General features: G+C 41.5%; 1 protein-coding gene across 1 annotated transcript in view; it reads right to left on the bottom strand.

Annotated features, from left to right (window-relative positions):
* Positions 1-18,996, bottom strand: part of nbas (NBAS subunit of NRZ tethering complex) — a 160,108-nt gene that overhangs the window by 26,443 nt on the left and 114,669 nt on the right. Inside the window, exons 47-49 of the mRNA XM_042389831.1 lie at positions 17,976-18,178; positions 15,045-15,134; positions 14,250-14,427 (exon numbers count right to left, since the gene is read on the bottom strand). Coding sequence (XP_042245765.1) covers positions 14,250-14,427; positions 15,045-15,134; positions 17,976-18,178 — 471 coding nt within the window. The remainder of the gene's footprint in view (positions 1-14,249; positions 14,428-15,044; positions 15,135-17,975; positions 18,179-18,996) is intronic.

Below are 18,996 nucleotides of genomic sequence, written 5' to 3'. Positions count from 1 at the left end.
TCAGTTTCTGAGGCGGAGTCTGAGCAAATAAACAGAGTGCCCAATTTGTTGGAGACACTTGAGAGGAGAGAAACAACGGTGGTTATTTTGTTCATATTTCATGACACTTTTCATTAATCGTAAATAAAATACAATCAATGACGCATAAAAATTGAATATTAGCTGATAAGAATAATCAAATGACTTCAAATAAATGTCTCTCCATCACTGACTAATTTATGTTGTTAGTAATGCAACTTATTTTCACAAACTTATTTTAAATTTCATGTTGTTGAATCCATGGGATAAGAGTAACATTGCATGCATTTCAAGTGTTTGATAAAACATTTAACAAAGCAACTTAGGAGTACTTGTTTTGCTTGAGGTTCTGAAGGGACAGTGTGTGTTGCAAAGCCAGTGTCCAATCATTAAGATCTACCTTTAATTGATCTATGAACACACAACCAAAAATATTTAAAGTACTTTAGAGGGTAAATTCTCATTGGTACAGCACACAATGTTTGCCACAACTGATATAGTGGACCACGGCCACGGCTAAAATTACAAGAACTTAGAACAGTTTTACAAAATAAAACCTTCAGTGAAACAAACTGTGACTATTTCACACAGCAATGAATAGAGCAACTGTTTATACAGTCATTAGGTATTTAAATTGATCACAGTCACGACAAGAAGCTGTCGGAGTCTATCAGATGCAGCTCAGAAGATTACAATGATTGATCAATTAGGCTTAAACATCGTATGTATGCTTTGCTGTAATTAATCAAAACAACACGTTGGGTAAAAACAAAAAAACAAGTCTGGAAACGTTGAAAGCAAACAGCTCAATCACTCACTATCAGCAGGAGATGTGTGAGGTATAACTCACTGCATGTTTGAGACAGCACAATCAGTGCCAAGCATCAGGCTGAAGTAAGAAAATTTAGCAATTATAATTGCTCAGTCTCTCTATTTGCCCCTCCAAAACACCCTGTGGCTGGAATTACTACTGTAGCACAAAGCAAGAATATATGCCAGACATAGACTGGCTGTAGGTACTGAAATATAAACTACACATGTTTGTTTCAAGACATTTTGGCATTGAGAGTGCTGCTAACAATGCAATAGTAATGCTGGTCAGTCATCTTTTCTTATTGAGATATACAGTATGATAGAAAATGTCTGATAAACACACTGTTGTGTTTAGTTTTTGAGGCAAATCAAAATGTCAATATCACCATCTTACTGTGTGTTCAGACAGACTGTGAAGCGAATTTTAGATGCAGTGCGATTATATACAAAGTCAATGCAAAGACACGAGCAGATGTGAATTTGCCCAGGACCGCACAAATTGGAGTGAATACTTGTCCGTGCGAGTTGACAGTGTTTTAACTTAAGCGTAAAATTAGCGTGCATCCCAGGGCTTTCTAAATCTGCTTCATAAACGTACAGAGGAGAGGAAAAAGGAGAGAGACTGGAGGAAAATAACAAAGAACTGGAGTCTGTGTGAGTTCTGAGTTCAGTTAGAAGCTGAACTGAACACTAACACATAGACGCACTCCCACAGACATGGTCAGTGTGTCCATTGCTGGCTAGATTACAGCTCATATATTTTAATGTATTTATGCGTTTCGGGTGAATAAGCACGACAAACAGTCCAGCGGTCAAATACGCGCAAATGACACCTTAATTTTTTGGGTCCAAAAAAAGTCCATTGTGAGGCTGATGAGGATGCATTTGTTTTGCTAGTATTTAGTCATAAACCAAAGGAGAAATTCAAACTTTGACCTGATGATGGCACAAGTGGAAAAGTCAAGGGATACCCAAAGTCAGTAGGATTCATCCTCTGGGTACCATGGATAACTGCACCCAATCGCATGGCAATACAACCAGTGGTTGCTGAGAAATAACAGTCAAGACCAAGGTGGTGGACCAACAGACCAACATTTCCATCCATAGAGCTATACTGCTAGCATAGATAAAAACACAGACCTTAAAAGACCATAAGGCCTGCAGTTGTTGCCGATGGTCGTTGTGTCTCTGGGGCGCAGCTGCAAAATCTGTTGTTCTTTCAGTACCAGTGCTGTCATATGACGTGTACAGTGAAGTAGGGGAAAGAAAGAACTACAGGTTATTTCCAGCTAGTCTCCCCTTCTGGGTAGCCAGGGAGTGTGTTCTAGATGCCGCTCAAAAACAAAACTTCCTTGTTCTCTTCGCTTGTAATGCAGACTAGCTACATTTTCAACAGTGAAAATGGCATCCCAAAATATGAGTGCAAAGGATGTTATGAACGAGGATACATTTTACCGTGTTTTGGCTGACTTAACTGAGTGGAGTAAGGCTGAGGCTGCGGCTACATTAGCCATGCAAGAGGATTTTCCAGTGGGGACCATCCAGAACCTGAGCTGCTGAGAGCAAACAGCGACTGGTGGTGCCTTTGCTCAAATTGTGCTCTGATGCCAACAGAAACTGAATCATTCTTCTACAATGAATTTCAGCATGGGGGTTTGGCGTCAGAAGCTTTTGCGCAATGCACCCTGGTACATGTTGGCACTGCTGGCACAGCTCCATAAGCAGGAAAACTCAGCTGTCTCAGTCAATATAGCACTGAGGAATTTGTTGCTTCAATTGACTACATTCACCATTAACACTGATTGGACATCCACATAAAACGTTGCAATATTTCCCTTTGAGCCTCTCATTGAACAACTAGATAATAGCCTCTTTTTTGTAAGCTATATAAGTCAAAACCTTTCAAGCAGACAATTCAACTGGCATAAATGTAATTTGAAAGCACAGTTAGATGAAAACTAGAAGCTTACAGTATGGGAATGTTGAATCAGGCTTCCAGTATCGATTGCTTCAAAACAACCTAGCAATGGAATGGAATTGATAAGAAACATGTATTTAATGGAAAAAGACACTTACCGCTTTTCAAGGCAGGAATGACACAGGTACACATGTGAACAGAAACCACAAACCGACACACACTAATTCAGATGGTCAGTACAACTAAGAATAAACAGCAAAAGCTCCATTTACACACCAGTTGCTACATTAGGCCACACACATGCCTCATGTGTGTCATGTCTTCACAGCTGACGAGAGCTGACCCTGTGAATGACTTGTTAAAGTATGTGCTGAACAAATCATCACCACTGTGCGCTAACACTATGGTAGACAGGTTAATGATGAGTACTACCATCACTGTCTTGACAGCTCTCTCCCTCTCAGTCGTCACATCTTATTACCACTGCCAATCATGGTGGTGAGCATTAACAATTACGTTTTTCTATCAAATGAGCAGAATAAATGGAGGATAGCTTTTTTATTAAATATCATGGCATAGAAAATGCTCCAGAGTCAACGCAATAATTTAATTATGTCAGTTTTAGACAGCTCATCACCCAACTCTGAGTTCAGATTTTCTTGAGGTTTTACTAAAAAGATTTTCATGACTTGTATATTACTTGATGTTCATGTTAACATGTTGTGACTGTCAGTCCCCCGAGAAGAACTAACTTTTCATTTTGGACTTTCTTGGCCCACCCCCAAAAGCACTACTGTTGCTGGCCAGGGACTTGTTCAACAGAGGATAATTGAACTACTCCTCCTCCCTCCTGCCAATGTGGTAACCAATTTTTGTAACTGACATTCTATTAAATTTTTTCTTATTTGCAAACATACTGCCTTCATAGGCAGGGAGCAGTACCTACAGAGGCAGTGAAGTTGAGGAAAAAAAGCTTTATAGTTTTCAGGCTGGTGTAGAGAGAAAAGTTTTAATGCCTTCTATTTATCCCCTTTTTAGGCTGATTATGTTTGCCCCAAAATGGTTGCCATAGAATCTGCATACTAATAAAAAATGCAGATACTGCACATTGCCTTTGGGTAATGCATTATCTACAAACAAAATGTGTTCTTTCAGCTTTCTTGTCTATTCTAACTAGATTGTTTAGAGTTACTACAAGGAACTTTCATTTTGTGTTGATTTTAGAGGCCCCTGTGGACAAAAGCAGTTAGTAAAATACAAGTGAATTTATGCCCCCATCAACAAATCTGCCTGATAATCTTCTCTGTGACTTGGCAATTATCTGAGTCCTTGACCTGAGAGGGAGAGGGTGAGCTACGGAAGGGAGAGGGGGGAAAACACTGGATGTGGGTATGTCAGTGTATCGGACTGGGAGTGCCGTGGGATCCAGAGATCTCTGTGTCTGGCCTTTACTGAGTGTGCTCCGAATGAGCTCATCAATATTCATTGACCCGCTCTGGCTAATGTCCCAAGCGATGGGCAGAATAATGTTGCAGAGGTCGCACACTTCACAAGGGGAGAGAGAGGCGGGGAGAGAGAGGGAGAGAGTGAGCGATGCCGAGAAAGTGAGCGGGGATGATAAGAGAGCGCAGGTTTCAGACAAAATGAGAGCAAAGAGAAGCAAACACCGAAAGGGCAAAGCCTCGGGGCCTGTGGGGGTTAGGGAGTTTATTACAGCTTGAAAGTGAAACACATAAAACATGCAGACGAAACATAAGCGCAAAGATAAAGACATGCACGACCGTAGAGAACAAACAAATGCACACAGACACCCTTGTGCATGCAAAGTATGACATGACAAGATGAGTGCGACGACACACAAATACAGCTTCTCTAACCTCTCCTTCTATTTGTTATGTTTTTTCTTGCTCTCTCTCTGTAATCTGGGGTACATCCGCGTTGTATAACATGACACCTGAGTATACATAATGGTACACGCCTCAGGAGAGGAAGAAGAGTGAGAGGAGAGAAGATAAGAGAAGGGGGAGCTCAGAAGACAAAACACAGAAGAGGAGTGGTTAGAGAGAAAGAGTAGATCAAGGTTAGAAGGAAAGAACAAGCTTGTAGCTTGAAACCATCTTGACACACACGCCCACCACGGTGCCAGACATCAATATTAAGCACACGCATAAGTAGACGTTACAGTATATTTTAATATTAAGCCCATTTTTGCACAAGACTCCTACCTGTCCTTAATCATGCATGCGTATAGGAGCTGATGATTATTCAAGGAGTGAGGAAGGCCAAGGAGAAGGGAAAATACTAAAGATGCGTTGCATGTGTGTGCATTTACACACAAGAACACACATGATGATAAGATGAGTATCAGCTAAATGCCTTAAATGTAAAATTTAAATTACACAGAGTTGAAACAGTAATTCAGACGTAGATGTGAGAGGATGTTTAAGCTTGAGCACACATATTCTTAGGTTGAATCATGCCAGTTCAAGTAAAGCCTTTACCTGGTGCTACAGAGCAGAACTTGCCAAAAAAGATAAAAGTGCATGAGTGCCCCCCCTTCATCTCGAATTTTTCAGTCTTTCTCATCTGGCTCTGTGCTGACCACTTCTATCACTTCAACTGCCCTAAGGCTCTTTTCTCCTTATTTCTCCTCTTGTCTGTCTCCCTCTCCACATCCCCTCTTTTCTTGTTTATTTTATTGCACTGCCTCCTCTCTGGCGTTTTTTGACTGAATCATCAACCCCATCACATGTATTATTTATCTACTTGGGGTAGAGACTCTGCTCTCCTCACTCCCATCTTGTATAACCCTCGCGCTCCAGTCCTGGCTCATTCGCTTTCATCAGACAAATCTTTTTCAACTTGCCTGTTCAGCTTCTCCTCTTCACCTGGCATTCACCCCTGCAAATCTCTGTCTTTTTTTCTCCACACAGTCTCTTCTGGTGTGACAATTCCTGAAGTTCTCTTGAAGGTTTCAACTTGCACTGGATCAAGACAGCCGAATTATACCCATTTGTCGATACGTGTGCAATATGTAAGTGTGTAAGTGTGTGTGTGTGCACCAGAGGTGACAATCCTTCTCCATGGATTGTCAGCAACACCACCATCATGGAGCTTCAGTATGCAGATGACAATGCCATTGCAGCACATTCCGCAGAAGACCTCCAGGGCATCCTGAAAGCTCTGGGCCTAGGCTCAAACATCCTACATCAATCTCCATCCAACCAGCCATCTACCCAGCCCAACATAAAAGTGGACTACACCATTTTTGAAAATGTTGACCACTTCCTCGACCTTGGCAGCCTTCTTTCTTCAAACACTGACATCAACTCTGAGGTCAGCCATCACCTGAGTTGGGCCAGTGGAGCCTATGCCAGACTCAGGAAAAGAGTCTTTGAAGACCGAGACCTAAAGGCCCAAACAAAACTCCTGGTCAACAGAGCCATTGTCCTCCCCACCCTACTGTATGGAGCCGAGTCATGGACCACCTACAGCAGGTACCTGAGAGCCCTGGAACAACACCACCAAAGATCCTTATGAAAGATTCTGAGGATCAGCTGGGAGAACAGACGCACCAACTTCAGCGTTCTGGGAGGAAGCCGACATGACCAGCATCACCACCACAATAACACAGCACCAACTCCAATGAACGGGCCATGTCATCTGCACCTCCAACGCACATCTCCCCAAACAGATCCCTGCTGAAGGAAGATCAGCAAGCCCCCAGCGGACAAAGGAAATGTTTCAAGGACAATATCAAGACCAGTTTGAAGAAATTCCACATCACATTGAACAACTGGGAGCACTTAGCATTGGACAGGCACTCCTGGAAGAAATCCGTGCAGGAAGAAGCTGCACATCATGAAATGGAACCACCACCAACCACCACCACTCTCCCCTGCCCACACTGCACCAAAGTATGTGGATTGCGGATCAGCCTCTACAGCCGTCTGAAGACCCACAAGTAGACGACCCAATGGAGAGGACAGTCATTCTTGCCTCGAGTGACCACCAATGATGATGATGATGGCACCAGAGGGGAAAAATGGCAATGATCAGCAGCAAAACACATTGCTCTGTCAACCAACACACCCACTTTTGTGTCTGTTTATATCTCTGTCATATCAAACAAATATTTTAGCCACAATGAAATGTGCCACCCGTCTGTGCAGTTGTCATCTTTTACTTATTATGTCTCTCTTGGATGTCTTTCAGGGCTAAGTCTATGAATCCTAGGTAATCTTGGCACTGTGGTTTTGCATGCTTCAAATGGTGGCCTTAATATTCAGATAAAGCACAGATGGAGTAGGGTGTTTTACACTACAGCAGAAGGGGAGAACATACATACATGATCACAGACATTTTCATAAATGCATGCATACATGCATGAAAACCCAGACACTTCAAATACTTGTACACTTCAAATATTCACACTTCCTAACACCACCAATCATGTAACAAACTATGTGTGTCAGCTATGTGTGTATGTGGACGGTATGCAAATGCACATCATGGCTTATCCATTTGAGATGTCCAGGTCTGTCTCTGTCTGTGCATCCGTGCGTATGCTCCTCCCCCCATTACATCCTGTCCAGAAACTTGAGAATTCTGTAATTTTCTGCTTAATCGGTGCATACAAATTGAGAATCACCATCCTATCTTTCTACAGAAAGGTTAAAAGGTTGAGTGAGAGGAGGCTGATTAAGAGAGCAGGAAGAAGACAACAAGAGAGAGACAAATAGAAGTAAAGTAAAAGCCAAAAGCAGGATGTGTGATCTATTACAAATGCAGGAGTTTGATTTAGGTGTGCTGAGTGTGTCTGGATGCCATGATGACTGTGAGATGCTAAATACAGTGGCAATGAAAGAAAAGCGACAAATGTTAAGTAAAAAAAGACACAACTGAATACGGCAAAGGTAGAATTTTGGTTTTCTGGATGCACGTAGGTGAACGTGCATGGGATCGCTTGGAGACATTCTTGTGGCCGTTGCTTTTATACTTGTATGTAGCAAGTTTATGTTTGCTTTTGTCTCTGTTTCAAACCTGCCTCCTGACAGCAACTGAATCCATCAATCAACTTGCTTGATGCACACTTCTGCACTACACATTGTTGAGATTTGGAAGGTGTGCAGGTGACTCCTCTGCGAGTCTTTGCGACCTATGGTCACCCATAATACCCTTCCTTGCGTAGGTTCAAGAGATGTTAACGCGTATCTTCGAAGAAGCATAATTCCAGTTTCAGGTAGTGAGTACGTATACCGACGGTCATCGTCTTTATTTGTGTTATTCAGTGTGAGAGTCTCTGCTGCGTTTTGCTGTCATTTATGGTCGCACTACTCTCCTCTGCTCTCTATAGCCCCTTAGCCCATACTCAGACCATCAGGTGCGGAGTACCAGCCGCAGTGTTGAGCAGATGTGTGTGGGGATGTGGGCGTGTTTGTGCTTTAGAACATAACCGCTGTGAAACAATCAGAAAATAATGTTTTATTGATCTGATACAACGGCTTCCTCACTACCAGCGCTCCCTCTCTTCACTCTCTAGCTCACTCGACCACCGCTGCTCACCCTCTCTCTCTTTTCCTCTTGTCTTTTTTAAAGTCGGGAAGCCGACAGAAAAGTTAAACTTAACTTTTAATCTTATCAAACGAAGAGAAATGTCCTTCCCTTGTGCTAGTAACGTCTTTGTCCTCCCTCATGGCAGAGTTTACAGCTCTGATCAGTCTGGTCTCCGTCACGTCTCTGAATCCACCTGCATGCTGTGTAAAAGCACACACGGAGGCGGCTTTATGCTAGCGGGGGGGCGGGGGGTATCGTTATCTGGATATGAAATGACCTATATCGGGATATGAGATTTTGGCCATATTGCCCAGCCCTAAATAGAATGTGTTTGTCTTAAGTAAAAAGTGGGAAGGAGCAAAAAACAGTACATTTTAAGAGGTAAAATGAAAAGAAATATAGGCGTGCTTCAGGAAAGTTAAATGAAGGCTAGATCAGGGCTAACGTGTGGGGTCCAGAGGCTATGTAGCTGCAGACTGTAAGCTGACAGAGTGCAACTACACAGCCTGCTCTGCTCTGCTCTGCTCAGTTCATCCATATTAGACAGGCAATGCACTGCAAGGCCAAACAGCACAGCACCAAAACAATGTGTCACAGCAAATGATCCATGACACTGACAGGGGGGAAAGGGGCTTGTAGTATGAATCTGCTATCGCTGTTGATGATCATGGGGTGATGAGCTTGGATGATGACTTCATGCACATGTACACACACACATGCAGGTGATTTTCCTATACAACCTTTCCCTACGCTCTGCAACATTTAGAGTGCACACAGGTGTGAAGACCTTGTTGCAATGACCGGGCTCACCTTCCTTCATTGTGGTGTTTATATGTATGTGTGTATATGTGTGTGTGTGTTGTGTAAGGCTGATGTGGGCCTTAACGTTAGCACTGCCATGGGATTTAGCACAGTAATTACTATTTCCTCATGACAAAATCAAGGCCATGGCAAGAACGAATTATAAGCATTTATACACATGCAGTATAAGCACACATATTGGACATTTGTCTGTGAAGCGCCATAAACAAATAACCCAAAGTATATTGTTGTTGGTGGCATAAAGGCCAAATGCACAATATACACACTGAGAAATGCACACAGACAGAACGACCCTCCAATCTTGGCAGAGGTGACATTTGGACGCCCTGCTGTTATGACTAATCATTCATGATGAAGTCACAAAATCTATCCCTGGCTTCACCTCTCACACCCATTTGAATTGAGCTCATTAATACCTCCCTTTTTAGGTGTGTGTGTTTGTGTTTGTGTGTGTGTGTGTGCTTGTGACTGAGTGTGTTGGGATGCTAAAGGTGAAAGGAAGCATGATGTATTGGAATGGTAAGCAGCCTCTTCTCTCTTTCTGTTTCAATAGCATCTTTGAATCTTTCTCTTTTTATGTCTCCAATCCATCATTATTGTCCCTACTATCTCTCCCTCTCCTCTCTCTCTAATTCTCTGTTTCCCTCTGATCCATCATCACTGGGTGTGTGCGAGGCAGCAGCTGTGAATCATGCAGTGGCCTTTCCACTGACATGGCCCTGCCTGACCCAGTCTGGATACCACTGGACTAAACAGCATCCATCACACTAGTGTTTGTCTAGTCCTATCATAGGTCTGCATGCTTAAATGCATGTGTGTTTGTCTGTCTGGATATATGATAGAGAAATTCCAAAATACTGTATATGGAAACATGCAGGAGGAGGCTTGGACAGCCCATGTGACTACTACAACAATTTTCAGATCCTAACAGACTGTGAGGATCTGAGGATTTTTTTGATATACTGTGTGCACACAAGGCAATGAGGCAAGGATGGAGGATTACACAGTAAGTGAATCAGATATGTTGGAATACACAATGCAGCCTTGAAACACACACACAGCCAGGTTATCAGGAGACAGGAGAATGAAAAGAAAGCTGCAGAGCCAGTAGACTTTCAGCTACACTGTACTCTGAATTCAAATTTGGTTCGGAAATTTGGCCAGGGGGCTTTGTGGACTGGTGGATATTATTTTGGATCTTTTATTTTGGTGAAATTTAAAGCGAAAGTTCTGATTTTTTGACATAAATTGGTTTGACTTTAATTCAGGCCGCGAGCCCCAAGGTCAGAGATCTGAGAGCCTGTTGGCAGGTTATCAGACAAAAACCCAGGAACAGCTAGCATTTCTAGTGTATTATTTACATACAGTACTAACTGCAAAAGATGTGGCCTATTAGACAAAGTTATAGATAGAAACTCCTTATTTTAAGATTGAGTGGTATCAATCTTCTCATCGAACTCTCGGCAAATAAGCGTATTTCCTAAAATGTCAAACCATTCCTGCGTCTGAACAGAAAACACGAGTGAGGTCAGAGAGGAATTTTAAAAAATCTAATAAAAAAATCATTGTTTTATTTTGTTATGGTGGTTGAAATATTGTGTTTTTGGCTTGAAGTGTTTTTTTCCATTGACCCTATTTGCTGCAGTTCATTTTGGTCTGACAGGCTGCCAACTGCCTGGAAGGTCTCCAACCAAAGGAATAACAGCCTGAACTAATATTAATAAGTCCTTGTATCAAAAAAAATATCTGTTTTCTCTAGAAACTATATCTTTCCTGTATAGGTTGTAAAAGAATATCATAATTTTCTTTCTGCTTGCCCCGTCTGCCAGAAAGTCATGGTCAGGTGAGGTCACTTTGGCAGGGCAGATGAATTCAGTCACAATAATAATGGCAAAATGTCACAGCTGACCAACATCACCCTGACATTATGCTTTGTATCTGTAACATTACTATTTTCCTCCCAATAAGTCTTAATAGTATTTAATAGTCTGCATTTTCCGAACCCACAACTAATTATTGGCTTTTTAGTCTCCTTGTTGCATTTTAAATAGGACCCACATCTCTACATAAATCAAACTGTTTCAACAGGGAAAAACGGGCAGACATAATGCAAGTCTAGCATAATGGCTGTAATTTATCAGTGACAATTAACCAAGCCGAGTTGTTGCATGATAAAAGGCACAAATGACGGCAATTTTGATCCTGAATAATCAAAAACTAATCAAAAAAGCCAGCCTGTAGTTTTATCTCCTCTAATATTCTCTCTCTTGATCAATGAACACATTTCTGTTTTATTCTCAGTAGTGGAATAACTCTTTCCAAAATGAAATATAAGTTTCCTTTTTCTTAATTTGAAGCAAACAATTAATGGAAAAAAAAGACTTTTGAGGTCCATGGGAGCTCTGTGAAATAAGTTTTGCTTTACTCCTTTGATTCATAAATAGCATTTCAGCATTGTTGATACTGAGGAGAAGAGAGAGCCAGAAAGGATCACAAAGAGAGGTGGAGATTTACACTTTGCACATCAGAGATAGGAAGAGATACGGACAGAGAGAAAGCGAAGAGTGAGGATAGAGAGGAGAGATTCATTCCTTAGATCAAAGGAACGTTAGCTTAGCCTGGTTATTTGGTTACATCTCATGTCTGAATTAAGAGGTATATAGTGTCTGTCTGTGCATGTGTGTGCTTGTATATATATGTGTGTCTAAAGTCATTGAAAGTTCTGTACATTTGTGTGTATAGCTGTGTGTGCGTGTGCGTGTGCGAGCACATATAGCTATTTCGCAGCTGCCTTTGATCGCAGACGACAGTACTAATCAGGCGCCTTTGTCAGAACAGCAAACAGACAGCGGCAGAAAGGAAAGATGAGAGATGCTCCAACTTAAACATACTACTGCTATCAGTTTCACTCACAAACTGTGGCTCGACAGCCTGGTTGTCATGGAAATCACAGCAGGCAGTCCGTTTGTGTGTGAGTAAGTGAGTGTGCATACGTATGTGTGTACTACACAGGAGGGCTGCAGTAAAATATGGATACAGTGGCTTTGTGTGTGCGTCTCTGGTAGCCTGTGGGACACAGAAGGGAGTTGCTGATTAGTTGAGGGACTGAGGGGACAGAGAGGGAACAATACCAACTCCTTTCCTTCCCTCTTTCCCCCTGTCGCTTCTGTCAGCGGTGTTCTCCGAGCGCACCACTTCCCTTTCCTCCTCTTCCTCTACTATCTCCTCTCATTCTGGCTGTACGCCAGCACGATGAGGTCAGAGAGGGGCACTACCAGGTCTCTGGCACGGCCTCGGGGCATCAACATGCTGCCATTAGTGCCAGCTCTTCTTAGGGGTGATACCAGGCTAGCCAACATGAGTACTGTGCCACTGCTTTCAGCTGGGCAACAGCTAGTGGAGACAATGAAGTGTCACTCCAATTAAGGGGGCAAAATGTAAGAGAAGAGAAAGTGGCACTTCATCCGAAATGAGTCTCGCTCTTACATCGAGACTTCTTTTACAAGATTAATTAACTGATCCCTTGGATGCACACTCCCTTAAGACTGCACATGTGCGCCTGCCTGTGTGAGTGTGATTCGTCAGAGCCTGCCAAATGTCGGGAGTGCACCCAATTAGTTAAAGAGTCTGGGCCCACACACCTATCTACCTGCACTGACAATGGCCCACGGCTGTGCGCATACATTTACACATTAATTAACCAGCACAGGCCAATAATTAGTCAGGAAACTTAATGACTAGCCACTCAATAGTAGGTTACACCAGGGACGGAGGAGGCCCGCATGTGCAAACATATACATATGCAAACAACCAGCAAACACAGATACTATACATCCACAGTATTACATACTACTGCAAATATACAAAGGATTAAGAAATGCTCACAAGCATTTATGTGCCTTATTATATTGTATGTGTTGCAAATGTTGGTTTTAAATTTACATTAACTAACCAACCAATACATTTATCTCTATTAGTAAGACTAAAGGAGCCAGAATCTTCATTGGCAAGACATTTTCTGTTGCGAAAAACCCACTAAAGCACAGTTCAAATTACTTCTGAGGACCTGCTTCCACAGATTCAATTTAAGGTAATGATGATCTCTTTAAACAAATGATTCACTCTCATTTGTAGCTGGTATATTCTTAAGTGAGTTATCTTAAAATGGGCCTGTACCCCAACCACAGCCTTATGTGTTTTTGCCACTGCAATCCTCTTGATTTTGTATAAGGTCTATTATTTTCCTTTTGTCAAGCATAACTGTGTATTTGAAAATTTTAACATTCTAGAATAGTAAACACTGGACTGCATTATATACAGCGAGACGAGTTTCTGTAAGCATCAAGTTTCAGAACACATATTCATGCTCATATTCTGATGCACAGCTGCCATTTTCAATCAGATTTTGTTAGATCACATTTTTGTTCACTCTTTACAGGTTCTATGAATGTATTTTTGCAGTGAGGTCTCAACTGTTATAGAATACCTTTAGAAATGTTTTTTTTAAACAATCATTGAAAGACATGAGTGAATTACATCCTGAGATTTAACATTTATTTCCTCCTATAAAGATTCAAATAAAGAGCAACATCATTTTATCTGACTAACTTCTGGCTTATGAAACACATGCTAGTAATTCATGGAATACATTTAAATCAGTAAAGAGCTCCTTCCTCCTACTTATCCCTGTGACCAGCAGTAAAAAATGATCTTTTTACAGCCCAAGTCCATAATGTTACATGATGGGAAGGCACATGTCAACATTCATATGTTTCATGGCAGGATGATTGAGTTATTTATCTATCCCCTTCATGTCTTCACAACCCCATTTCTTCTCCTTCCACTTATCTCATCTCTCCGCCCATCAATTCCCCGTGCCTTTTCAAAATTTATGACCCTCTATTTGATGTTATGACCTTGAAGAAAAGAAAAGGAAAGAAAAAAAATCCAGACATCTGTAGCCTCCTTCAGATCAAGTACCAGGGCTCCGTTTTAAAGTACTTGAGATTAAAGTTCTTCCTCAAGTAATGTATACTTAACATCTCTCAAATTCACACTATGTTAGTAAGGGACTTATGAGTCATACGTGTATGTATGCGGGACAGGTATCTGTGCACGTTACCTCTCTGTCTTTGAGAACAGCCTGAGTTCTGTAGAGCAGCAGAAGACGAACATCACTGTCCCGGAGGCTGAAGTTACTCTCCAGGATCTGCAGCACGTCGATCCGAGGCCGCACAGGTAGCGACGCATCACCGCAGAATGGACGCAGCCACGCCAGCAGGTCATCTGAAGTCACCATGCTGTGAGAAGAGGAGGGTGAGAACAACAGCGGTCAGATAGCAGGAGTGAGGCAGAGATGAGGTGACAGAGATAGAGAGAGTAGGTGTTGAAGTTTTTGGTTTTCTTTTCAATTTTTTTGCTGTATTTGTGTATAAAAAAAATTTTGATTATTTTTATTTGTTTGGCTAATGGTCACAAAGAGCAGGCTAGGGTAAAACCAGTTCTGTCAAAATGCTGTCATCTCAAAAAAAGCTACCAGGCAGTTTGGCAGGTGATTCTTGTTGATTTAACTACCTAACATTTTTCTGGCATTAGACACCCTTCATGTATTAATTTCAGACTTTTAATAGAGCTGAAAAGAGGCAGAGTGTAAAGAGAGAGTGACAGAAGTGGAGAAACATCTTTGAAGCTTGTTTGATTTATGTATGACTCAAAAAAATAACACTATTTTAGTTTATGTACACATGCTTGTGAATTATTTGATTCACAAGCATTTCATCTGATCCTCTGCTCTATGAGAACAATTTAGTTTAAGGAAAGAAATAAATGTCACCAAGAGTAAGTCTCTACAAATACAGTATATGTTAATATCCATGTGGTTTGTGTGTTTGTGTGTGAGTGGACGTACGTAACCTACCCACTCTGCACACTGTTGTGCACGGCGGTCACCATGGCCTCCAAGACCCTGAGGGGTTGTGGGTAATTTGTCAGGGTGTCTGGGTCTCCACTGAAAAACAAACCACATCACCACAATCATCTTACATAATGCGCTAATTAAGATAAGATTTTCAAATTACCACAATGTCGAGGGACAACTGGTGAGAGAAAAAAAAGGAAATCAAAGGCTTTCTTCTCAGGGACAGTGTTAGTTAAAAACGTGTCTGGCAGCGATTAAAATGTTTGAAGCAAAGGCAGCTTTGTAAAAATGAACTATCATGAAATTATTTTCAGTCCTAGAGAAACTAAGCAACAGAAAAACATTTAAAAACTGTCTCCAACAGTACAAGTTCACAGGCTCCAGGGACGATGCTGGAGAAATTCACCAGAATATATATTAATTTAATCATTTAACATTGATAAAAGAGGTTTCTCTTTTCAAATGAGGTGTCAGTGATAATGGCACAGAATAATACTGTAGGTGCGCTTAAAAGGGTGTTTAAAATTTGTGATCTTTCTGCAGCGTCATTTTAGTGTATTTCCCAGTGTGGTTGTGGGTAATGCTGCAGAGAGTGTGTGTACTGTAGTGCATGTTGCAAGAGGAAGGCCATTCTTCACAAAGACAGAAAGGGGAAAAAAAGGGTGATTTCCCCTGACTCAACTCCACTTTGCTGCTGCTGGGCTTGTGTGCATTCACATACACACACACACACAAACACGCAAGCCCTTACATACACAACACACACACACACATGCATACAACATACAAATGATCTGGCGAAAGGTGAAAAGACGACGCAGCATTTTCTTTATTGCGTTTTACCACTTACATTTTCTCTTCAAAGCTCATAACACAACAACACACAAACACAGAATAGTTATGACAGATACAAAAGATGGCCATTAGTGAGAGGCTCAGGTATGCCTGCTGCATCAGACTGAAGGCTTCAAGAAAACCAAAAACAAGACCAGCTCATTCATCCCTGCCAAACACAATGCTTCAGGAAGCCCCTGCAACAACGGACACACACATACACACACACACACACACACACACACACACACACACACAGATACTCATGCTTGAATGCATAAGGGGATATTCATATGCAAGAACACTGAGTGACACATTCAAGGGAAAGAAAACCTCCAGTGAATACATAAGGCTGCACCCAACACACAGAACACACACACACACACACACACAGACGCAGACTGAGTGTGTGTGTGTGTATTAGTGTGGGAGCACAGTGAGATCTGGAGGGGAACAGCTGTATCAGGCTGCATTAATTATAAGGAGATAATGAATCAGAGAAAGGGGAAGAGTGTGCGCATGTAGAAAAAGTGTGTGTATTGAGTGAGTGTGTGTGTGTGTTCATCGGGGATAGTGTCCACATGTCTACTTAACTACAAATGTGTGAGTGTCTGTGCATGTGCATAAGCATTTTCTGGTGTGTGAGTGTGTGTGCAAATGCAGGTGCCATCTATCTGCACCATGCGCCATTGAGCAGCCATAAAGAAGCAGGAAATGAGGCAGGAATATAATCAAGGCGATTGGCATTCATTTATCAAGCCAATCAGATGGCCTGGTGATATCTACCCCTGTTAGTAAAACCTGGCTCATTGGTCTGTCAGTATCACTTCACAAGGTTCTTCAACAAAAGGACAAACATAAAAAACTGTGCATGTTAAATGAAAGAAACTTGCTATCATGGGTTTAGTTTTCTTTTTTTTTAAGCAACATCAATAATCAAAATTCGAAAAACATCCAAATTTTGGTTTGTGGATATTAAGCTGTGTAATATTCGAGCATTTTCGAAGGCCCTAAATTCCAGCAGCTCTGCAGAAATGTCGGAGTGAATCATCTCTCACTTCGTTTTGAATGCAGGGAGCAGGAAGACACCAATAAAATGCTGTGAGCTCAACTCCCACAGGCAGCCACTGTAGATTCAATTCAGCACTTCAGGCATTTGTTTTGACAGTGTTTTTCCCACCAACATGCTGAGCCCAAAGTGGCCACACATACAGTAAATTTTCTGATAACAACCAACAGAGATCAGTAGGTGGTGTGTTCAGGAGGTGTCCTTCAATATTTCAGAATATGCATGATGATGTAGCCCGCTTTGAGGTGGATATAGATACCCGCCTTCTCTTAATCTCACTTGTTGTAAAGATACATATATTTTTACATACATATGTATGGAATCTGACCAGACAGGTATGGAGGCGATACATGTAGATGATAATGTTGTTTGACAAGGTGCAACCGAGTATGTAAAAGAGATTAAAATAAGCAAAATAGGAATTACATGCACCAATCTGACGACTTGATTTTCCTCCTGCCTTCGTTAGGTTTGCCACAGTGGGTGATGTTTTTGGTGGCACACAGTGCACGGGCCTCCAACAGTGTAATTTTCTCGGTGCTGTCCTATTATTAACTGATTTCTGAAAAACTGACAGGGATAAACTTTAAAGCTTTCTGACCCCTAAAACAGGGGGAGGAGTTGTGATTTCAGCAAGACTATGGTGAAGAATTTGGTAGCTATTAGAAAATACAATTGTAGTGGTTTGGTAGTACACTGGGTTAAGCTTAAACCAGCTTCTCTATATAGGCAAGTGGATAAAGGAAATTATGTTCTTATTTGACCAAGGCTATCTAGACTTAGAAGTTAAATTACTGTCATAGACCTGCAATCTGTTTTGTACTTAATAGTTGACACTAGTACTGTATTTAGCAGTGTTCTGTGAGAAATTACAGTGTAAAGTTTCTCAATGGGAACATTTTGCACATAGGTATTGTGCATGTGTATTGACAAGGATCACCTTTGAGTTTGTGCTGTTTATTGAATTTGTGTTTCCTACAGCTCATGTTACGGAGAGACAGAGCCAACAGAGGGAGAGAGACAAATACCTGAGTGCGGCCACAACTCTCTCTACTGCATCATGGAGCACACTTTTGACAGACATGTCCAGGGATCCCACGGCCAAGCGCAGAAGCTCTTCAATGCGCTCCAGAGGCTGCCCATCAGTTGCCATGGTGACTGCCAGCTCGTGTACTTTTGACCTCTCGGATCGGGACAAATCATATAGTTGACTGTAAGCCTGCAGCTGTTCCTGGAATAAAGAAACAAAACAAGAGTGATGGTGTATGGTAGAGCCAACATATTTTACCAGACAGGGAAAATATTACAGGAAAAAAAGACAGTGAGCAACAGAAAGAAAAGTACAAGACTAATCAACACTATACAAGTTCACAACCTTAATCAAAAATTCTAAAATATCTCGAAAAGACAGATAGTGACAAATAAATAATAATGCAAGATAGTAGAGGAAAGAGTCTCCAAAAGACAAAAGACAGAAAAAATGCACTAGATTTCAGTGACAGAAATCAAAGAAAAGATAAAGTGAGTGAAAGGAGTGCACCGGAAAGTGAGATTAAGGAGATAAGTGTGGTGTGGGAAGTAAAACATTTTAGCGAGTTAAGTTTGTTGTTGGGTGCTACGTTCTCCACAGGTATTAACCCAGAGGGTGGCTCTGGCCTTAACCTGCTTGTCCTTTGTACTGTCCTGCTCTTCTTTCCTTGTTTTTACTCAATCTAACAAACATGCAGTAGTCTGGCAACTTTTAGAAAAACAGAACCCTTCAGTCCTCAAAAATTACAGACCAATCTCCAAACTCCCTTTTCTTTCTAAAATCCTTGAAAAAGTAATTTTTAAAAAACTCCCACCTGGCTCATAACTGCATTTTTGAAAAATTCCAATCTGGCTTCAGAGCTCTTCACACTACTGAATCTGCATTACAGAGAATAACTAATAACCTCCTTCTAGCTGCTAACTCAGGTAAATACTCTGTCCTATTGCTCCTAGACCTAGGTCACATTATTCAAAAACACAACATTTCTTTTCACTGTTATGCAGATGATACACAGATCT

Source organism: Thunnus maccoyii, chromosome 17 (assembly GCF_910596095.1).
Source record: "Thunnus maccoyii chromosome 17, fThuMac1.1, whole genome shotgun sequence".
Taxonomy (NCBI): Eukaryota; Metazoa; Chordata; class Actinopteri; order Scombriformes; family Scombridae; genus Thunnus; species Thunnus maccoyii.
This window is presented reverse-complemented; position numbering and strand designations above follow the sequence as displayed.